Genomic DNA, 24,593 nt, shown 5'->3' on the forward strand with positions numbered 1-24,593 from the left:
CTTGCATCATGCAGGGAAAATGAGCCTTTACTACATTTTCCCTGTTTTGCAAACAGCCGAATAAGCCCAGCTGAGCTAGAGATGAATATGCAGGTTAGGAAGAAATTAACCTAAAATGCACTAGTGTTTGCATGACAGTATTACAGATGACACAGTACTGCTTTGTTGAAATACCCCAATGGACTTCCGCAAGTCTGAGTTTTTTAACCCGAGTATTGCTGTTGCCTCACACTTTCATTTCAAAATTATCATAATCATCTGATGAAGTTATTTTAAGGTTAAAAATAAAACAGTTAAAAAATTGAGTAGCATTTCAATGCATTGAAGTTTCCCTTGTTTTAAGACACGTTTTTGGAGAATGCTATAGTTTGTTTGTGAGCATATTTCGTTTGAGTGCTCATTAATCAGTGCTGTTGGGCCAGGGTCTCCTGAGCCTTCTGAGTTTGGGGGGAATCAGCTACTGTAATTAAAGGGATGAAATATATCATGGTCACAAACTTACTGCATCAGACAATTGAGGGTTTTATACTAGTAGAATTAATCTCTTTAATTTTTTCCTTAGGTGTTTAAGATAGAAGTGCTAATGAATGGAAGAAAACATTTTGTTGAAAAAAGGTACAGCGAATTTCATGCCTTGCACAAAAAGGTAACCTTTGGTTTTTGTTCTTTGCCTTCTTTTCTCTATATGGCAGATGATATAATGTTAAGACTCCTTTCTGTGGTTCTAGGACCACTAATATTTCTTGTGTATACATGGTTTCTATTATCATGATGTAAATTTCATTTTAAAATGGATTATTCAGTCTCTTAAAGGTGTGCTTCTTGTGTAGATGGGGTTTCTCTTAGGATCATTTCTGTATACAAATCTGAGGCTGCAAATCATTTGTAGTATACTGCATTGGATGTTATAGCTTCTGAAAGAATAAGACCCAGACCCTGTTTTATCCATGAAATATACTTACTGTTCTGTGCAAAAGTGAAAAACAAAGTAAACTATCATTTTATGGAAAAAATATATTAAACTCAACTTATATGTACCTGGATAAGATAATATGCATGTATATGCATTTTCAAGACTGAGGAACATATGCAAAAGAGGATCATAGATCCTCACCTTCTTTTGAGTTGTAAAGGGCCACTATAAAAGACTGATGTTTCAGTTCTAGAATCTATTTCTCTAAAAGTCTTATGTAAAGGAAACAGAATGTAAAAGCAGTAACTGAGTTGTAGGGGAAAATGATCAGTAATGAACAGAAAAGTGAACAGTTTTTATCTTTTAACCAAATTTATTTTTTTTTCAGGTTACAAATTATTATTGGGATGCTGAAATTATCTTAATTAGAAATACCTTGTGAAATTTCTCAGAAAACTAACCATGTATGAGTCAGTGCAATTTTACTATTTTTTTCATATGAATAAAATATATATGTACATGTCAGTGTGTGTATATATATTTACCCACCCACATGGACTGTATATATAAAATATATACATACACATACAATGTATGACATAATTCAGTCTCCTTATTGGTTAGGTGAGAAGTTAGATGATTAGATACTGAGTACATATTAAGAAAGAGAGTCATTTTTTTAAAAAGATTTCATTAATGACCTCTTCAATTTTCTGGGAAATATCATTGCATAAATAATTTGTGATGGTGTACTAACTCTGTATTTAAACTTTTTAAACATTTTTTTTTCAAATTAAGTTTTCCCACTGTGTTTAATCAGAAAAATGGAGAATTGAGTATAAACTGTAACAGAATATTGTTGGGAGGTTAGTGAGCCTGTTGCTCTCTGTTTTCCTTTAAGGGGAGCTCCAGGTTGTCTGTATGCTTCTCTGTTAGGACAGCAAGGGATAATTCACAATGAATCCCCCAGTTCAAATTTTGTTAAGCTCAGGTTCACTTTCAAAAAAAAAAAAAAAAAAAAGAATTACAGGTGAATAGCTATTTAGGCCAGGTTTTGCCAGCAATTTTTCCAAAGCACCAATTCCAGAGGCTCAAAGAAAAACAAACTTGAAATCTAGGTCTCACTTCCTTCTCATGGAATTCTGTTTTCATTCATTTTTTGGAGAAAACAGGCTCTGGAGAGGTTCTGCTGGATACCTAATGAACTTAGTCTCTCCAGGGAGAGAGAGTAAGACCAGCTCTCCCCCCACACCCCACTCATCTTCTGCCAACCAGTCTGGACTGGGCAACCTGTCATGTGTAGGTTCCTTCCTAACTGCCTGGGTCAGCACCCAGTACTGCATGACCCGACAAAGCCCAGCTCTTCTCTCCAGATACTGGGAAGAAGCACAGCTGGGTGATTGCCAATTAGGCCAGCTCTGAGCAGGCTGCCCAGGCTGCTGGAGTGGAGGCTCACTCACCCTCTTCTCTAATTCAGTTTGTTTTCCTCTGCAGCAAAAGACCTTCTCCCCAGTGATCTAGGCAATTTTTAGGTATTTGAAATCAGAAAAAAATTCCTAGATTTACTACGACTTGCTCTCCTCTCAATTTCTACAGTTCTATTAATAATTTTAGCTAGTCTCATAATTCCATAACAAAGTCTGCTAGAGTTAAAACAATACAAATTCTCAAATTCTTCAATTTTGCATATTTCTAGCAGCCTTGTTAAAATATTTGTGATATCATTACAGGGACATAGAGACAAAAATAGGTTTGTGGGGCAGAGTTTTAGTTGGGATGCACTATCTAATCTTCTGCATTCTAGAGGTGATAGCCACTGCTAGAAAAGTCACCTTTACTTCTATTAAATAGGTAAAGTTGCCCCATTTGACTGTATTAGATTTCACAAAATGCTAACTATAAAAGCAATTAAATAAAGTAATAGTAAGATGTAAAAAGAAAAATCATTCTGTAATCTTAATTATAAAAGTGTGTGCTAAGGATTAAATGGGTAAAAAATTAATCCAAATATTGTACACAGCTTTATTGATTCTGTTGTCCATGTGTGGCCTCATTCTCTTTTTACAGTTTTCCATATTTGAATTTTGTAACAGGTTATGAATATTATATGTTTACTAAGAATTATGTTCCTTTAAATGTAGTTGAATCGATTGTCATTTAATTTCTTGAAATATTCAACTATTTCTGCAGTGTATGTAATTTATTCTCTCACCTATCTTGATTTTTCTTACCTTTGACATTACATTTCACTTTTTGCTTAAAGTGTTTAACCAGCGTCCCCAAGTTGACTCTAAATAACATATGAGCTATTTGCAAGTGCTTTGCACCTTTAGGATAATGAATGAATAGCTTCTGTCCAGGCACCACAGCAACACACAAACACACAAAATGCCGCCTAGCTGATTGTCATTGCTGATTTAAAGGCAGAAACTAAAACCATTACCTACTTGACAGTTTGGGTAGTGTTAAAGAAAGTCCTTAATGCTTATTACTTCTCCTGAACTTTTGTAATTGAACTTGTTAAAGTACTGTTTACATCTTTCTTAGAATTGTTTTTCTAACATTTGGAAAAATGTAAGAATTTCTTTCTATGTGTGCGTTGTTTTTCTCCCTTCAACTTGCTTTTAAATTATAAACTGAACTCTTTTCAAAATTATTTTTTTGTATTTGTAGATGGACACAATACCTTTATTTTATTTAGTTTTATGTGGTACTGAGGATCAAATTCAGTGCCTCACACGTGCTAGGCAAGTGCTCTACCACTGAGCTACAGCCACAGCCCCATGGCAGATTTTTAATGTAACTGGCAAGCATGATAGTGTAAGGCTCACAGCACCCCATTAACTTGAACTTTATTCCTTCAAAAATTGTGTTTGTTTATTTGGCAGCACACATGCCTTATTGTTGTTGAATTGGTATCTCTTTAGTTTACTTAATAGTTGTAGCTTTTTTTTCAAGTTCTCTATTTATGTGTGTTCTCATTTAGCTACCTGGTCTTATTGTTTTTGCTTATTAGTTTGGGTGGCCTTGAAATAAAATATTAGTCATTTGCTGAAAGTATATTTTACCTAGTGGCTATTTAATTTTGGTTATGAAGTTATTTTAATTTGAAAAAAGTTTTATATTTTTATGTTTTATAATATGTCCATTTTTACTCTTTTAAATTTGTCATTTCTTTTAGAACTGTGATGAGTATTTGATTCTTTTTTTTTTTTTTAAAGTTTCCATAGATTGTTATTTTTTCAAGTGTGAACTCTGGACCATCTAAGTGCTGATTTCAGGATGCCAGTCAGACTCTGATGCAGCTCAGAAATCTGCTTATTAAACCAGCCCACCAGAGGATCTTAATCCTGGTTCATGTTTGATAAATTCTATTGTGGGTTATATTTTTAAAGAAATTACTTATGACACGGCCCCTCTCACCTATCACACACATACACCCACAAGGTGTAGAGCCATACCGCTCAAGGTTTTAAGCCTCGAAGTGCTTTCCTACATTCTCTTGCCTGCATCATCCAGAATGTCACTAAGTCCTGTTGATTCACTCTTCCAAATATCTATAACATATACCATTTTATTTTTCATTGTGTACTCCCACCATTCCAGTCCAGAGCTACTGAGGATTAGTGTTGCATTACCCATTTCTGATTCCTGTCTTCTTTCCATTCTCGGCTGCATGCAGTTTTCCTAAAGCACCATTTCCATCTCAATTCTTGCACTCATTCTGAAAAAGGCCTGTATTGTCTGCCACACCGTAGACATTGACTCTCAAGGCCCCTATTCTTAAACCTCAAATGGTATCCTAGTGTCACTAGAACACTAAGTGTCACCAAGCACTTAATGGCTTAAACCAACATGCCTTTATTATTTCACTCCAAATGGTTTGGCAGGACTACATTCTTTCCGGGGGCCTTTAGGAGAGAACCAGTTTGCCTTTTCCAGCTTTGAGGTTCATGGTCCTGTTTCATCTTCAAAGCCAGCAATCACGTTCCTCCAGCTTCTGCTTCCACCATAACATCTGCTGTCACATCTCCTCTCTTTGATTTTGACACACCTGCCTCCCCCTGTGGTAGCACTGAGCCCAGTAATCCAGGAAAGGCATCCTATTTCAAGATCCTTTGTGTAAATCTCATCTGTAAAGCTCCCTTTTCCATATAAGGGAATATATTTTTAGATCCTAGGCTTTAGGGATTCTTGGGCATCATTGAGAAAACAATTATTCTGTCTTCCTCAACTCTTTGCTGGGCTGTTCTTATTTCTCACTGCTCCTCCTAAGAAAATGTCAGCCCAGCCACTCTGTCTCTCCCTGCACCCAGGTATCTGCTGTGAAAATCACCACCTCTCTCTCTTGTCAGGATGAACATCCTTCTGTGTTCTGACCATTCCAACCAATCCAAGATGTGTCAGTTTCTCCTTCTTCCATGTCAGCTTCCTTGGTTCCCTAATGTCTTTGTCCTGGAATCTCTTCCATTTAGAATAGAAATTTCTACTTAAACACTCAAAACATCTAAGATAACTAAAACTTAGTCATCCCTAAATTTTGTCAAATTAAAAGATAATTTTGTTTTAAAGGAGGGACCAAGCCTTATCTTTTGTATCTTTCTTGCTGTTAGAGTGTTGGGCATATATTAGGCATTGAATGAATATTTGGCAAATGGGATATTTGAAGAACTCCCTGAACATTTTCATGTGGAAGTTTATTCCACTGAAGTTTGACTGCTGGTCCCAATAGACCTACCTGGTTCCTTCATAGCTCCCACTGTGCTAGCACAGGATAGGAAAAACCCCACTGCTACCCTGAAACAAAGCAAGGCCCCCCTCCCTCATTCTTTGTAGCAGGGTGCCCTTTCTACAGGTCAAGCAAGTCTTCTGTGGGCCCTTAAGCTTGTAAATGCCTCCCCTATGCCCCATCTGCCCCTGTCCATGACCCCCGACAGCCAATTAATTTACTATTTTCAATGTTGGTGCTTGAGAGGAGTTTTACCTTTGTAGACCCCAGATCTCATGCACGGGCAGGAAAACCTTCCCTGCAATGCAAACTGTTAAGCATATTTTAGTTTTCCTGCCTTCCCAGCTGTTTTCTGTCAGTTCCAGCCCACCCTTTTTATTCACCAAAGTTTTCAGTGAAACATGGTGCTGGTTCTCTTTCACATTAACTGTCCTCATTTTTGTTATTGCCTACATTGGGCTTGAGTCAAATAGTGCATTCTCTTCTATTTAATTTAATGAAGCACACATTTCAGAAGAACCAGAAAACTGCTGCATGGGATCAGACCAAGAGTATCACGTCATGCACTGTCTCTAAAGGGAACCCTGAGAGAATGCGGGTGACAATATGCGGGGAGGGTCATCTTGCTACTTTAAATTCTTTTCTTTTCCATTGTTTTTGTTCATGTGTTTTGGTAAAAGTATTTCCCATCCTTTCTGTGGAACATGGTTGATTTTTTTCTAACCAATGTGTATGCCAGCGTCTATACAGAGTAAGTTCTATGTAGATCCTAACAGGATAGTAAGGAAAAGGAAGCGGTGGCACCAGGAGAAGCGGATTGTGTTTGCGGGTATCGTGGAATCTGGTACTTATCTGCGTGGATCAGAAAGGCCATGTGCCTGGACGCGGCTGGGCCGGGACAGTTAATCATCGGAGGAAGCGGCAGAGGAGTATTCATCTTGCAAGCAGCTGAGCCCTACTGGAAACGCATTGTCCCCGGGTTTGTCTCTCATCTAAAGCAATCCATTACTCACCCGCCAGTGTCATAGGTCCGGCCGCGGCGATGATGGGCTTCCTCAGCACTGCTCACATAAATAAAAAGGAAAAATCTTTTCAGTGCTATATCAGTGGGATTCAAAAAAAAAAAAAAAATCAAAAGAGAGAGGAGACAGATAATGGAGTTGATTTTCTGAAATATAAGACAAATTGTGATTCAATAATTTCAAAGGAAATTTCTATGTGTGTAAATGGAAACTTAGCAAGCTTATTACCACAGAAAAATTGAGCATCTGGACCTCATTCTTGGTGAAATCCCTCAAGTAGTACAGAGATGAGATAGCTGTCTGTTCCCTCGCAGGCAGTGCTGAATTCCTCCCTCCTCCTCTCTGGCACTGTCCTCTTCCCCCAGCCCTGGATCGGTCAGTAGGTGAACAGGTAACAGTAGGTGAACCCCTTTTACAGAACAGAGCCCACCTTAGGCCACCAGCCCCCTCCGTGTCCATCCGACCGTACTCTTCCTCTCAGGAGTCCTTCTAGGGAATCCCATGCTTCCCTTGGTACCCCTCCTCTCCAGTACCTATGGTCATTGTGTGGTCTGGTCGTGCCCTGCCCCCTCTTCTTGAAACATTTTTCTAAAGAACTTGCTTTTCACTCTTCCCCCACCCTCTGCCCTCCCTTAGAGTTGGGTCTCTCAGCCTTGGCCCTCCTTGTATTTTTCCATTGCAGCATAATAAATTACCACAACCACAGACATATAAGCTTAAAACAACAGAAATTATCTCCAAGTCTCTGTGGGTCGGGAGGCCAGGCCCCGGGGTCCTGGATTCTCTGCTGAGCATCCCACCTGGCTGAAATCAAGGTGCTGACCAAGGCTATGGACTCCGAAGCTCAGAGTCTTTCTTCTGAGGTCATTCAGGTGGACTTCCATGCCTTGTAGTTGCAACACGGAGTCCCCCACCCCTTTCTTTCTTTCTTTTTTGTTTTTTTGGTGGCTGTTGGCCAAAGGTAGGTTTCAGCTCCCAGAGAGCACCCTTGGGTCCCAGCCAGGTGATACTCTCACAGCATGGCAGCCTGCTATGACTGAGGCTTATAGAACACAAGGTGGTCATGGAGGTAACTGCCCCAAGGTCTTCACAGGGTGAGGGGGCTCTGTAGGGCATCTGAACCATGGGCCCTTTTCCTTCATTTGGACCTAACTCCTGCTTTCATCTCCTGTAGTTCCATGGCTGTAAATATACTTCTACATTCTGATTCCCATGTTTACAGACCTTCTACAACTGATTACCCATCACCCCAACCTGGGTGCCTGTGGGGCATCTCCAAACAGAACAAAGGATATGTTAGGAGTATCTCTGGTTGCATACAATAGAAACTTAACTGGATTTCTTGAGGAAGAAAGAGTTTTATTATTCTTGCACACAAGAAAATTAAAAGTAAGCAGTCCCAGGTGATGGAGCAATTCCACTACATCACATTCCGGACTCCTGTAATCCTGCTTCACCAGCCTTACCTTCACAGTTGATTTTTACCCTATAGTTATAACATAGCTGCCATCCTTCCCGGCATTGCTTCTGCATTCCTGGCAGAAAGAAATATTGCTTCTTGTGAGAAAATAGGAACACTGCCTAGTAGACTTGTGCTGCATTTCATTCACAACCCTGTCGTATGCCACTGTAATTACAGGGGAACTTAGAAATTCAAGAGTTTTAACTCAGCATGTTGGCACTCTAAATGACATTTTTTTTTTTTTAGTTGTTGATGGTAGTGGTGAACTTTTGGTTTTTGGTTTACAAAGAGGGAATGAGTATTGGGCAGGCAGCTAGCAATGGCAGCCACATTCCCGTATTCATGTGGGATTAGATTTGGTCAAAGTGACTCTAAAATCAAAACAATGGTGACATTAACAAATCTCACTTTGCTCCTTTCTCACGTGAATGCCTGGGCTGTTGAGGCAGTTTTGTGATCATCAGGGACCTGGGCTTTTGTTGTTGTCCATTCTCAATATGAAGCTTCTGCCTTATCATCAAAGGTGGCTACTACTGTGTGGGTAGTTTAGCTAGCAGAAGGGGAAAAAGAAAAGGCAGTAGCCCTACCTTTGAGAACGCTTCCTGAAAGTTGCACATATATGTTTGTTTAGCTACCTGTGACCAGAATTCTGTCACATAGCCACACATAGCTTGAGGGGGAGGAGGGTTTGGGAAATGTGTTCCTTATTATGAATGGCCACATACTCACCTGAGGATCAGGAGTTGTATTCTGTAGAACACAGGGACAGTGGATTTGAGGGGAAAATTAGTCCATGAGCCACTTATCCCAATCTACTACTTTTCAGTAAGGTGACTACCAGGTCACTCATAGAAGGGCTGCCAGGGAAATTAAAAAACCTAAGAAAGGGGCTGGGGCTATACCTCAATGGCAGAGTGCTTGCCTACCATGTGTGAGGCACTGGGGTTTGATCCTTAGCACCACATAAAACTAAACAAATAAAGGCATTCTGTTCATCTGCAACTACAAAAAAATTTTAAAAGAAAGAAAGAAAGAAAGAAAGAAAATACTTAAGAGGGAAGATCTGTCTTAGAGCTATCCTAATTGCTTCTACTTTGCACACACACCCCGTGACCTTCCATCTGCCATCTCCACGGCCAGCACGCAGTCATAAGCACCATCACCTTTTGCCTGGGTTTCTGTAGGCGCTTCTGACTGTTCTCCCTACTCTTACTCCAGGCCCTGGGTCATCCATATTGCTCCTGGAACCCAGCATGTATTCCTTAAAGTCAAAATCATATCACATACCAGCTTCCTGCCTTGCAGTATCTGGCACTGCCACCTCTCATCCAGCCCAACTCCTGCTTTCTGGTTTTGAATACCTCAAGCCTGTCACTCCTGTAACATTTCTCCAGCTCCACACCTGGGTCCCTCACAAACATGATTCAGGTTGCTCCTAGATTCTCCCACCTCACACAGGCCTTCCCAAAGGCTACCCCCTTTCTGATGTCGGCTGTCTTTGTCCTGTTTTATCAACTGCTTACTGTTTGTTACATTTATTGTTAATTGTTACTGTTTATGTAAGCTGTATGCAGCAGAAATGTCCCCAGCACCCAGGAGCATGAAAGAGCTCAATCTGTTGAATATTCCATGACTACCTTCAGGGGCTCCATTTTCTCTGGAACTTTTTTCTGACTGGTGAAAGAATAATGTGCTTTAATAAATTCTAGAACTTACTATTTACTTCATGGAACTAACCTCACTTTGGATAGCTCCCCTCCCCAGATCCATGGACTTTCTACTACAACCCAAACTGGTTGTTCTTTAGGCCTCTTCTGCCATCTTTGTATTTCCACCCCAAAGGGGCAGAGCTATGAGTTCTAATGCTATTTCTTCTCCTCTTTGTGTTAAGCTCTGTTTTCTGGAATTAAGTTCTCAAACAAGGCATAGGAAATGAATGTTCTGAGTCTGCATGTCTGAAAATGCCTTCATTCTCTCACTTGATTGGTAGTGTGGTTGGTTGTGGAAGTGCGTTTTCAGGTGAAATCTTTGGGGTATCTTCCCGCATCCATTGTTGCTGTTGAAGAATCAGTTGCCACCAGAGACGTGTTTCCCCTGTTTGTGACCTCATGTTTTCCCCTGTCCTCTCTCTATCATTGATGTTCTGAAATCCCAACAGACATATAATATATTATGCTGACACCCAATTAATTCTTAATCTGAAGACATACTCTTTTTTTAGGTCATATGAAAGTGATTTTTATGTCTGGGTTCCATTCTATTCTTAATGGATTATTAAGTCTAATTTCAAACATCCTGAATTTATTCTCTTTATTGTTTTATCATTTCATTGACCCTTTCTTTCCTTTGTTCTACATTTTGGAAGATTTCCATGATTTTGTATTCTACCGCTTTTTTTTATTTGGGTCATTTTTTAAATTTTCAGAAGATCTTTCCTCCTTTCTGATTGTCTCTTCATTCATAGTGACCTCTTATTTTTTTATATATAGAAGCATGTCTTCTCAAGTCTTTCTGCAGGTAATAAAACAAATTGTTAAAGCTCTCACCCGTTATTTGATGCATCTGTTTCTTTTGGGATTAGTTATTCCATTTGTTGTTGTTGTTGTTTTGGTTCCTTTTCTTTCATAGTGCTGGTTTTCCTGTGAAACTGAACCTTGATTGCTCATCCAACTAGATTAATTATTCCAGGTATTCTCTGTCTTGAATACATAAATCTGCTCCTTCTACTGAGTGTGTGGAATATAGGGCTGCCTCTCTGTCTCAGTCTCATTATTTTTCTGTGTCCCATTCCCTATGGCTCCTTGCTTTTTTTAAAAAAACACTATCAAGATTAAATCCAGGCATCAGTAACCTTTTTTAAAAGGGGATTTGTTTTTTTCTCTCAAAAAAAGCCTGGCAATGGGCAATCCAGAGTTGATATGACTGCTCCAGGAGACTGTCCTGCACCCTGGCCTTTTCTTTCTCCTTAGTCATTTAGAACACCTGTCCTCTATCTTTAGAATTCCCTCATGGAAATCAATGTTTACAGTTGCATAGGCATATGCTAGGCATGAAAAGGGTGAAGAGGGGGCATGGGACTGAAGGTGCAGCCAGTTGAGTCTGGTTCACGTGGAAAGTGTTTTTATGGAAAGTCTTTTGCTGTGGCTTCTGATTATATTGCATTGGCTTCCACTATCCTCAAGAGGCATTGGGAAATTTAGATTTTTAGCTAATAATGAAATACTTTATTTTCCCAAGTTATATAGGAGTTCTGTTGTTAAGGAAGAATAGATTTTTGAGTTTGCAGCCATTGCCTTCATACTGTGATTTCAGTGGTATTTGGAAGAAGGGAGGAGGCCACACAGGCTTGGCCTCAACACTTTTAATTTAATTGTGTGCATTTTAATTTAATTTAATTGTGTGCATTTTCTTATTCATTATGATGCTTTTTTCTTTGCATGTGTTGGGAAGAGGGAACCTTTGCAGGTTTTTCCAAATCTTGAATTGGACCATTGAGATTCACTCTATTTTTAGAGGCAATCTATTAGTGTCCTACTGGTAATGTAGTATCATAAATGAAGTGACTTAAGATAACACAAATTTATGATCTTGCACTTCTTGAGCTCAGAAGTCCAAAGTGAGTTTTACTGGGCTAACTAACATCCAGGTAGTCAATAGGATTGTGTTCCTTCTGGAGGCCATAGGGCAACATCTGTTCCAGCTTCTAGAGGTTGCCTGGGTTTGGGGTCTCTCATTTCAAAGCCAGTCCCCTGGCATCTTTCAGTCTTTTTCTGGCTCCGACCCTCCTGCCTCCCTTTTGTAAGGATCCTTGTGATTACATCGAGCCTGCCCTGATGATCTAGGATAATCTACCTGTTTTAAAATCATTAATTTAACCAAATCTGCAAAATCCCTTTTGCCATATAAGGTAACATTCACAGGTTTAGGATTTGGTCATCTATGGGGGAAGGAAATTATTCTGCCTACCACAGGCAACTGTAACTCAACTTTGAACAGAATTTTCTTTATATTGTTTCCTGAAACTGCTGCCTAAGAAGAAGTAGCTAAGAACTATCATTGAGTTTTCATGAACAGAATATGAATTTAATTGTTAGGGATGTTGGAAAGATTATCCTCTATTCCATTATAGAATTGTCAAGAACCTCTGCAAGCAATATGGTCTAATTCATGTGGCATTTCTAGGGACAGTGGTTATAAACAATTGTATTTGGTTTTGCTTTCTTAGGTGAAAAATATGTGGGAAGACTTTTTATCAGAAAATTACTTGAAACAAAATTTGTTCCATTGATTTCTTTTACAAAATAAATAGATTTTTAAAACTTTTTTTTTTTTTTTACTTTTTGTCTTGTTTACTGAACTTTTGCTTTTTTCAGGAAAAGTAATTTCAATATGAAATATCCCCAATAGTAACAACTACCAGAACACAACATTCTTGTTCTAAAATCTGAACAGTTAGGACAATTAAGTAACGAATTTTTTGACAAAATTCCAGCATACTTATCTTCTCCCCACCTTTTATTATTATTATTATTATTATTATTATTATTATTATTATTATTGGCTATAACAGTGTTTTACTTTCTTTTATTGGTTCCCTGCTCATATGTCATTATAATTTTTTCTCTCATATTCTTGTCTTTATAGCTTAAGAAATGTATAAAAACTCCAGAAATCCCTTCTAAACATGTCAGAAACTGGGTCCCAAAAGTTTTGGAACAGCGACGACAAGGTTTGGAAACATATTTACAGGTAAGATATGTTTAGATCCTCAGTTAATATAACCTAAATAGTTGTATGTCTTACTATTTTTAAGAGTATATGAGAGTGATACAAAAATATATAAAGAAGCAAAATAAGGGAAGTTTTATAATTATAAAATGTTGTTGGTTCATTGATTCTAATTAGTTTCTATTTAAAATTGGTTTTTGCTATGGGGAAGTGAAAATATGGTACAAAGGGAAAAACTGACATAAAGAGGACCTATCCATTTTTTAAACTCACCTCTACAACCACTTTGTTTTTGTGTTTTTTTTTTTCTCCCCTCTTTATTGCTTCCTCATAGCAGCCCCAGCCTTCAGGTTTTGGGTGTTTGGGGACAGATTGGTTTAGTAATAAAAAGTGAATTTTTAGTGGACCCCACTAACATACCTATAGAATCACACTGAGAATGGGGGTATCACCTCTAACGAAGCACCTCCTTCTTTGAAAATTAGAGTCTCTGTGTAGGAAGAACGCATTAGGAGCTCTTCTGCAGCAGAGGAGAAGCAGAACTACCTGAGTGAGACCAAGGCACTATCCACCAGTGAATGAAAAGCAAAGGGAAAAGGCTGAACAGTTTCAGCTTCTCTGAACTTAAAACCAAAAGCTCCAGAGGCCTGTGATAAATATTCAGTGAAAACAAAACACGAGTCCAAGGCAATGCTCAGGGCAGGGGCGGGATGGGCCACCTGAGGTCAGCTAGTGCTCCTCACCTGAGCCAGAGAGGATCCATGTGTGGGAATGACTGAGGCAGACAGGGCAGGAGCAGTGAAATCTTGCCTCTCAAAAAAAAAAGGAGCTGGACTTCACTAAGAGTTAGGAATTCTTCCAAGACATGTTCCATCAGGGAAATAAGCAGCCACAACTATGCTCTTCCTTTAATATCATAGGAAAAGGAGGGAATGTGTAAAGCCACTGTGCTTTTTCCTCCACAGAGGATGGTTGTGGATGGTTGTGCCTGAATCACTGGTGATTCGATGCTGAGGAGAGACTGTGCTTGGTGATAAACTCAGAGAACTGCTCTCAGATGGCAGAGGTCTTCTCCTGGCCCCCTGTAGTTGGCCTGGTCTTCACACACTGGCATGCTCGAGGCAGCTGGGATGTGTGAGGGGGACTTTCCTCACTGTTCTCGCTCTTTTTCTTTTGGCCTTGGTGGAAGGATTCTTCACCGTCTCTCCCTGAGGGTGAAACAGCTTAAAGGAAACGGGGATCACCAATCACAGGAATGTGTGTGTGGCCGTGTTCCCCAGACTCTACGTGACTCCCATAGCTTCAGGCAACACTTCAGAGCAAAAAAACAAACCAAAACCCAAAAAAACAAGACTTCAGAAATTGTATGCAAAGGGTAAAAATGCATGTTCTCTATAATTAAATAGCATAGGTAAACAATGCATTTTCATTTGTAAGCCAGATTTTCCACAGATATTGTATATCTTCAAGCTTTCGTTCCAAGGAAAGCTTTATTCTTTCCCCCCATTGTATTTGACACATGACTTCCATTACTACTCAGTGTAAACATTTTAAGTTGTTTGTACTTTGGATATAAATATGTGGATAAAATCATCTGGCACAGAGAGGAGTTTATAGTGATACTCAAATTGAGCTTAGAATTTTCTATTCTCAGAAATAGGGCTTGAAAGATGTGGTTGAAGGGCCGAGAAGGCTTGTTTCCTGTTGTGCTTTTAATATTCAGTTTGTTGTCACTTCATTCCCCAGAGGAGTTCAAGGGAGTTCTTCTTCCTTTTCTACCTGATTCTATCTGCCCGCAGAGGAGTTAGCCGGAAGTTGCAGAGATGAATGTAAATGCTTTATTAATCCCAGGTGAAAAGCAGACCCTGGCTAGGGGTCATTTCTTGATTTTTAGTATTAAAGTTTTTAAATAAGATAATATTACCGTTTCTTTTGCTTGCTTGTCTAGCTCCAGTTACATATTAGTCTCAACCCCAGGGAGGGGGTGCCCCTGAGCCCTCCTCAGCAGGCACCCTCTTGCTGCTAGTCTGTCTGAAGAGAGTGCTCCTGATTTGGCCCGTGAACCTCAGAAAGTACTTGTACCCCAAGCTCAACAGGAGCTTAGCTGCTACGTTTTCTCCAGCTTGCCTCCTACCCTTCAGGTATGTTCAGGATCACCCCTCTGACCTTGATTTCCCACACGTAAAACAGGCAGATCAGCTCTTGTGAGGGTCAGAGAAAAACCTTTTTCTCTTCTTGAGAGAGCAACCTTCTGCACTCCTACGAGAGCCCAGGATGCTCTTTCCTGTTAGAGACGGAGAAACTTGGTCTAATGCTGTTCAGAAACTTGCTTTCTCCTGGAATTACTAGTTAAAAGATTTGGACTGGAATTTTAGTTTCCTAATGACCAGTTTAGTCTTTTTTCCTTGTATATTGTAGATTTTCTAAATTAGGTAAAAATTTTTAGCCTTTGCATATGTCTTTAAGTAGATTAAAAACAAATACTTTATAATCATAAACTACCAACCCAACTCCCTTGATAGATAGACATATGATTTTTAAAAAATAATTTTAAAAAACATTTATTTTTTAGTTGTAGGTGGACACAATACCTTTATTTTATTTTTATGTGGTGCTGAGGATCAAACGAACCCAGTGCCTCATGCATGCTAGACAAGTGCTGTACCACTGAGCCACAGCCCCAGCCCCAGCCCCAGCCCAAAAGCTACTTTTTTTTTCCTCCAGTAGAAATCTTACGTCTTAAAGGGGAAAAAAAGGATACACAACAAATAAAAGTAACATGCAATCTCCATGATACTTAAATAATTCTCTTGTAGCATGTAGATGATGGGCTTAATCAGTGCCGTTTACTTTCCAAAACTTCTGCCAGATTTGGAAATGGTTATTTCCTCATAGTCTAACAATGTAACAATGACAGCTATGGCTATTTAGTATTACTTACCATTACTTACTTAGGAATTAAAAAAAGAAAAGAAAGAAAGAAAAAGAAATAATACAATGCTATTTAGTAAGTTTTTAAAACATTTTGTAAGTACATTTTTGAACCATGATCACTTTCCTACTTAACATTTTTAAATCATTTGGTTAAAAACAAATTATTTTAAAAAATTAAATATCAAAGAACACACAGTATCTTAGAACAAAAAAACTAAGCCAATGAGAGGTTAAAAGTTACATTGGACATATGAGTGATTTGAAGTATGGCATTCTATCTGATGAACAGTGATTATTAATTTCATTTTCGAGAATAATTTTCTACGTATTGAATAGAAAATCTATCCCAGGAAACCTAGCTCTTAGTTGTGTTCATCTTCTTCCCCAGACAAACTCCCTGAGGTTTCACGAATGAGGGAATTGATCCATGTAAAAGTGGAATTAAGTAAAACAAGGTCTTTCTACATGAATGGAAGAACACTAATTCGTTTTAATTCCAATAAAAAATTCATGCCAAATAAAAATTTTATGAAGAAGCAAATTTTTGTTTTCCAAATTATATATACAGATGTGCTTCAATTTATGATAGGGTTATTTCCTGATTAAACCCATCATAAGTTGAAGATATCATAAGTTGAAATGCATTTGACACACCTGACCTTCCAGCATCACAACTTATCAACACAGGAGTAAACTTTAGAGTATTGATGTATACACCACAGTCACATGGCTGGCTGGGAGCCTTAGCTCACTGCTCCTATCCAGTATCATGAGAGTGTCATACCACATATTGCTAGCCTGAGAAAAAGACCAAAATTCAAAATTAGAGGTACCATTTCTACAGGATGCATATAACCTTTGCACCATTGTTAGGTTGAAAACTCTTAAGCTGAATCATTCTAATTGAAGTCCATTTGTACTAGAAAGTCATCTACTTTAGGAGATGTCTTAACTGGAAGATAAAAACAAGTTAATATTTTACACTGATTTAATGAGAAATGTTATATGCATATACAGAGTTTTTGCTTAAAGATAAGCATTCATCAGGCACTTGTGGTATTTGAGGCAAAAGGGTAGATCTAGCTTCAGAGGAGCCTTGAACCATATCTCAGTTAAGTAATCATAGTTATTTTATTCATTTCTCTTTTCTGTTTTCCATGGTACAAGCTTCATTGGGCCCCTTTCTGATACAAAAGGACTACAGTGGTTCCAGACCTCTCCTACTGTTATCAAATACACCAGAGCCCTAGGGAAGAGTAGGGTCTCTTTTAGTAGTACAATGGAAGAAGGAGAAAGTGCCTTTCCTTAGAAGTCTTCCTGGTCTCGTTGGTTTATCTTTGCACGTGTGCCTACCTATGAACCTCACTGTGGCTAGTCAGATTCTACTCTTGAAGCTAGGGGTGAGGTTGGGTCATTTTCATAAGAAATAACTAGGGTGTTCTTGGTAAAAGAAAAAGGAATGTCCTGGGTGTGAGTGGAGGAGCAGAGGCAACCAGCAAGTGCACACTCCAGAAAACAGTGATGTTCAGATAACTCAGTACTTATTGATCAACCTCTCTGCATGTACACCTCCTATCCTCTGGTAACCGCTGTTCTACTTTTAACTTTCATGACATCAACTTTTTAAGATCCCACATATGAATGAGATCTTACGGTATTTTTCTGTGCCTTGATTATTTCACTTAAAATAATACCCTTCAGATTAATCCATGTTGTCACAAATGATAGAAATTCATACTTTTTATGGCCGAATAATATTCCATTCCATATACCACACTTTCTTTATCCATTCATCAGTTGATAGACCGTTTGTTTTTATTTGTTAACTATTATAAACACTACTGCAGGAAATATGGAATTGCACGTGTCTTGGACATACTCATTTTATTTACTTCAGATATGTATACAGGAGAGAGAGAACTGAATCATATGATTGTTCTATTTTTAATTTTTTGAGGATTCTCTATACTATTTTCCATGATGACTGTACAAATTTACATTCCTATCAACACTATGTAAGGGATTCTGTTTCTTCACCAGCATGTTTTGTCCTTTGTCTTTTTTTTTTTTTTAATAATAACCATCCTACCTGGAGTGAGATGATCTCATTGTGGTTTTGATTTGCCTTGATGATTAGTGATGTTGATCATTTTCATGTATTTTTATCTTTTGGCCATTCATATATCTTCTTTGGATAAACAACTAATTAGAGCTGTTGCTCATTTTTAAGTGGGCTCTTTGGTTTCTGCTGTTGAGTTTTTGGTGTTGCTTATGTGGTCTGGACTTCACTCTCATGTTAGATATATAGTTCACAAATATTTTCTCTCATTCTATAGGTTGTCTCAGCTCTGTCAATTGTTTCCTTTACTATGCAGAAGCTGTTTAGTTTGATATAATCCTATTTGTCTTATTTTGGCTTTTGTTTACTGTGCTTTTGGAGACTAACATAAAGATATTTTGCTCTTTCCAACATCCTGAAGCATTTATTCTGTGTTTCTTTTAGTAGTTTCATGTCATACATTAAGTCTTTAATCCATTTGTCTTAACCATTTTTAAGTGCACAGTTCTTTTAAGTGCAGAAACTTCACATGCACTTTATATTTTTTTCACAACCATCATCAGTATCCATTCCCCAAATTCTTTTCATCTTGCACAATTTAAATTCTGTCTTCCCTGAACAGTTTCTCCATCCCCGTTAACCCCAGAGCCTGATGGGCCACCACCTTTCTACTTTCCGACTTTATGATTCTGACTACCCAGAGAGTATTTGCCTTTGTGACCAGATTATTTCCCTTAGCATAAAGTCCTCTAAGTTCATCTGTGTTGTAGTATGTGTTACAATTCCCTTCCTTTTTAAGATCACACAATATTTCGTTGTATGTATATACCACATTTTGCCTATCCATCTGTTGATTAACACTTGAATTGCTTCCACATTTTAGCTCCTATAAACAGTGCCATTTTGAACATGTGTGTACAACAGCTCTTGAGACCCTGCTTTCAGCTCTTTTAGATGTATACCCAGAAGTAGAATAGCTGACTCTTGTGGTAATTCTATTTTTAGCTTTTGAGGAACTGTTGTACTATTGTCCACAGTGGCTATACCATTTTAGATTTTCACCAGCAACGACAAAGCTTCCATTTTCTTCATATCCCTTCTAACACTAGTTATTTTTATTTTTTGACAGTTGCTATACTAATGAATATGAGGTATTACCTCATGACAATTTTGTCTTGTTTCCCTAATGATTATGCATGTTAAGCACCTTTCCATGCCCCCCTAATTTTAAATATGCATAATAGTAGAATTCATTATTACATATTCATACATCTATATCATATAGCAGTTCAATATTGTTCCCAATTCAATACTGTTCAATATTGTTTCCCCTTTCCCTTACCTCCTTCCTCCCCCTGTTCCTTTTCTTATACTGATCTCTCTTTGATTTTCATGAGAAATCCTCTCCCATACATTTCTTTTCCTTTTTCCCTCTCTAGCTTCCACATATGAAAAAAAAAAAAAACAAACAAACTTATGACCCTTGACTTTCTCAGTTTGACTTATTTTGTTTAATATAATGTTCTCAAGTTTTATTCTTCTTTTCCATGTTTTTTATTGGTCATTTGTATATCTCTTTTGGAGGATGTCTGTTAAAATATTTTGCCATATTAAGAATCAGTAGTTTGCTGGGTGCAGTAATCCTGCAGCAGAAGACTGAGCTAGGAGGATTTCGAGTTCAAAACCACCCTCAGCAAACTAAGCAAGGCCCTAAGCAACTCAGTGAGACCCTGTCTCAAAATTTAAAAAGGGCTGGGGATGGGGTTCAGTGGTAGAGCACCTCTGCATTCAATCCCTAGTCTCCACCACCCAAAAAAGTTAGTAGATTGTTTTTACATTGCTGAATTTTAGAACCTTTTTGTATATTCTGGATATTAATCTTTTATTTTATAATATAATTTGCAAATATATTCTCCCATTCTGTGCTTTGCCCTTTTATGTTGGCAATGTCTTTTGATGCAGAATATTTTTTACATGTTCATAAAGTCCCATTTGTATTTTCTTTTGTTTTCTGTGTCTTTGGTGTCATATTCATAAAATCATTGCCAATTTTAGTACCATGATTTTGGTTTTTCCCTCTGTTTTCTCTTTTAAGAGTTTTATAGTTTTTGGTTGTACATTTAGGCCATGGATCCATTTTGAGACACACACACACACACACACACACACACACAAACTGGGGGTGGAACCCAGAGGTGCTTCACCACTGAGTACCCAGCTTTTTCTTTTTTCTTTTCTTTTCTTTATTATTTTATTTTGGTGCTGGGGATTGAACCCAGGGCCTTGTGCATGCAAGGCAAGCCCTCTACCAAATGAGCTATATCCTCAGCCCCCCAGCTTTTTATTTCTTGAGACAGTGTCTTATTCTGTTGCTTAGTGCCTCACAAAGTTGCTGTGGCTGGCCTCAAATTTGTGATTCTCCTATCTCAGCCTCCTGAGTCACTAGGATTATAAGGCTTTGCCACCATACCTTAATTAATTTTTGTATATTACATAAGGAATAGAGTTAATTTTTGTTTATTGTATTATATAAGGGTCCAACTTCATTCTTTTGTATTTGGATATCCAATTGTTTAAAAGACTATCTTTTTTCCCTATTGAATGGACTTGGTACATCTATTAATATCATCAAACCATATAAACGAGTGTTTCAATCTGAACTCAATTCTAGTGCTCTAAATGTCTGTCTTCATGTCAGTACCACACTGTTTTGATTGTTGTAACTTTGTAGTAAGTTTTAAAATTAGGAAGTATGAATTTTTCAGCTTTTTTTTTTTTTTAAGATAGTTTTGGCTGTTTGGGAGTACCTTGAGATTTTGTATGGCTTTTAAGATTTTTTTTTTCCTGCAAAAAAAGGTGATTGGATATTGATAGGGATTGCATTAAATCCTTAGATCAATTTGGGTAATATTGACATGTTAACAATTTCAAGTCTCAATCTATGAAAATGGGATATCTTTCCATTTATTTGTGTCCAATTTCTTTCAGAAATGTCTCAAGTCTTTTAAATTCTTGGTTAAGATTATTCCTAAGTATTTACTTTGTTTTGTTTTGTTTAGCTCCCTTTTTTTATTTGTTCTCTTTAGTTATACATGACATTAGAATATATTTGACATATTTATATAACATGGAGTATATCTTATTCTAATTAGGATCCCAGTCTTGTGGTTTTACATGAATGTTCTCTCTGATATGTGGATGCTGACATACAACAGGGGGTGGGGTCGGGGGAATAGGTGTTTAGTGGATTAGACAAAGAGGAATGGAGGGAAGGGGATGGGGGACAGGAATAGAAAAGACACTGGAAGGAATCTAACTTAACTTTCTTAAGTATTCTGCTCTTATAGATGCTATTATAAATGGAAATGTTTTCTTAATTTTCTTTTTGTATTTTGCATTGTTAGTATAATGAAATACAACTGATTTGGGGGCCCTTTGTATCTTGCTATTTAGCTGAATTTTTGTGTAGCAACAGGTTTCATGGAATCTTTAGAGTTTTCTACATATAATATCATAGCATATGTAAACAGGGATCATTTTACTTCTTTTCCAATTAGGGTGCCTTTTATTTCTCTTGCTTGTCTGATTGCTGTGACATGCTTCCTGTACATGCTGTGTTGAATAGAAGTGGGGAAAGCAAGCATCCATATTGTTTTCCTGATCTTAGAAGGGAGACTTACAGTCTTTCACGATTGAATATGATTTTTGCTGTGGGTTTTCATATATGACTTTTATCATGCCAGGGTCGTTTCCTTCTATTGCAATTCACTTGAATGTTTTTGTCAAGAAAGGGTGTTGAATTTTGTTAGATGCCTTTTCTGTTTAATTGAAATGATCCTGTGGATTTACCCCCTTCATTCTGTTATTTTGTTACATTACATTGATTGATGTTTGCATGTAGAACCATCTTGCATTTTAGCAATAAGTTCTACTTAGTTATGGTTTAAATATCTTTATATTTAAAAATATTTAAATTAAATATTTACACACACACACACACACACACACACACACACACACACATATATATATATATATATATATATATATATATATATATATTTGATAGACCTTTATTTTATTTATTTATATGTGGTGCTGAGAATCTGAACCTAGTGCCTCAAACATGCCAGGCAAGTACGTTACCACTGAGCCCCAGCCCTGGTTTAAATATCTTTTAAATTTGCAGCTGAATTTGGCTTCTTGTATTTCAATGAGGATTTTTACATCAGTTTTCATCAGAGATATTGGTCTAGTTTTCTTGTCTTGTGTTCATTCTCTGAGTTTGGTATCAGGATAATGGGGGCCTTGTGGAATGAGTTAGAGAATGTTCCCTCCTCTTCAAATTTTTGGAAAATCTTGAGAAGAATTGCTGTTTGCTATTTCTGTAAATATTTGATAGAAGTCATCAGTGAATCCATCAAGTACAGAGATTGACTGGTAGAAAATTTTTGATAACCACTTTAATCTCCTTATTAATCATAGATCTATTCAGATTTCCTGTTTGTTCATGGTTTGCTCTTGGTATGTTTGGTGTTCCTAGGAATTTGTCTATTTCATTTATGTTATGCAACTTATTGACATAGATTGCTCATCATAAATTATTCTTTTTATTTCTGTAAAATTGCTAGTGATGTCCCCTACTTTCATTTCTAATTCTAGTAATTTGAGTCTTTTTTCTTTTTTGTTTAGCTCATCTGACTAAAGCTTTATCAATTTTGTTGGTCTTTTCAAAGAATCAAATTTTGGTTTTTATGATTTTTCTCTTGTATTCTTCTATTTTCTGTTCCATTTATCTCTGCTCCAATCTTTATTATTTCCTTCTTTCTGGTAGCTTTGAACTAATTTATTATTATTTTTCTAATTTCTTAGGTTGAAAAGTTAAATTGTTGATTTGACTTATTTCCTGGTTTTTATTGTAAATATTTAAAGCTATAAATTTCCCCCTATAGTACTGCTTTTGTTTTGCTATGTTGTGTTTTTATTTTCATTTTCATTTGTCTTTTAGTATTTCCTAATTTCTTTTGTGATTTCTTTTTAAATTCATTGGCTTATTGAGTGTTTTTTACTTTCTACAATTTTTTAAAAATTTTTTTTTCAGTTTTTCTTTTAGCATTGATTCTACTTTAGTTCTACTATAGTATCTTCTTTTGGAGAAGATAGTTTGTATGTGATCTACCTTTTAAAATCTATTGATACTTAATTTGTGGCCTAACATGTGGTACATTGCTAACAGGTTTTAGCTCATCAGTGCTTCTACTTTGTTTTCTTGAGCTTATATTGATAAAACTTAATACTTTAAAAATTTTATGATTAATAATTTTATTGAAGAAATGATAGTATAATTATAAAATATTCTCATTTTTATATTTACACTAAAATAACTAATTCAATTTTTTTTTATGTCTACATTACTGTTTCCTTCCAGTCATATTTGAACACGCTTTTGTAAAGTAAAGCAAAGCAATGCATTTGTCAAGTAAATTCTGGTGTACAAATATTGTAAAAAGTGAAAGAATATTATTTCATAATTTTTAGCAAAATGAGGTGGTTCAAGTTCCTCATACAAAATAATTTGAGATAAAATTCTCCTTATTGAATGCTTAGCTTCATGAGAATGCCACATATTCTTTTCTACATTGATCATTTATCCAGAAGATCATTATTTGAAGTCTCATGATCTGACATTTTGCAATTTTGCTGTACATCATGGCATCTACTAGTTAACATATGGTTATTGAGTATTTAAAATATTTGCTAGTTTGAATCAAAATGTTCTATAATATAAAATTTTCAGATTTCAAATCTCCTTCCAAAAAAAAAAGAATGCAAAGTGTCTGAATGTTTAATTGGTTAAATGTTTAAATAATATATACATTGGGTTAAACAAAATATATTACTAAAATTATTTTTGCCTATTTCTTTTTACGTTTTTAGTGTGCCTACTAGAAAATTTACACATTACATTTGCATTTCAGTTATTGAAAAGTACGTGTGGCTTGCATTCTATTTCTGTTAGACAATGATGGTCCAGAGTATTACTGTCTATACCTGCAGTCATTGTGTGAGTCTTCTGATAGTTGCGAAGCAATTTCCTCTATCAGTTTTTTTCTTTAGCATTTTGTGCATATATCCTGGAGATTAATGCTCTATCTGAGGTGCAGATGGTAAAGATTTTCTCTTGTTCTGTAGGCTCTTTCTTCATGTTCTTGATTGTTTCCTTTTTTGTGAAGAAGCTTTTTAATTTGATACCATCTCATTTATTGATTCTTGATTATACTTCTTGCACTTTAGGAGTCTTATTGAGGAAGTCAGTTCCTAAGCTGATATGATGGAGATTTGGGTCTACTTTTTCTATTAGTAGCTGCAGGATCTCTGTTTTAATGCCTAGTTCCTTGATCCACTTTGAATTCAGTTTTGTGCATCTCCTAATCTCTTTGAAAGATGACTGAGTACTTTGACAACAAAATAGGAGAACTGAAGGGTGATGTAATAATTATGCTTTATATCATTATTCTTCTAGACAATTCCATAATTCTTCAATTTTTCAATTATATTAATATTTTCTTAACATAGTTAAGAATAATTGGTAAGTAAATATGAAATGATATTTAGGATGAGGAAATAGTGAAATATTTTCAGGTATATGAAAAATAAAATCATACTATGTTTTAGAGAGATTTTTAACGGCTCTAAATATATGGTAATTGTAAGATATGATGACTTCTATTTCTATTTTTTTCTTA

The 24,593-nt window shown here is 36.7% G+C and overlaps 1 protein-coding gene across 2 annotated transcripts in view; it reads left to right on the forward strand.

The window, feature by feature from the left end:
- Nucleotides 1-24,593, forward strand: part of Snx24 (sorting nexin 24) — a 159,857-nt gene that overhangs the window by 84,285 nt on the left and 50,979 nt on the right. For both annotated transcript variants that reach the window (XM_077109385.1, XM_076855893.1), the window contains exons 2-3: nucleotides 563-646; nucleotides 12,771-12,875. In XM_077109385.1, the coding sequence (XP_076965500.1) occupies nucleotides 563-646; nucleotides 12,771-12,875 (189 nt within the window). The remainder of the gene's footprint in view (nucleotides 1-562; nucleotides 647-12,770; nucleotides 12,876-24,593) is intronic.

This window comes from Callospermophilus lateralis, chromosome 5 (genome assembly GCF_048772815.1).
Source record: "Callospermophilus lateralis isolate mCalLat2 chromosome 5, mCalLat2.hap1, whole genome shotgun sequence".
Taxonomy (NCBI): Eukaryota; Metazoa; Chordata; class Mammalia; order Rodentia; family Sciuridae; genus Callospermophilus; species Callospermophilus lateralis.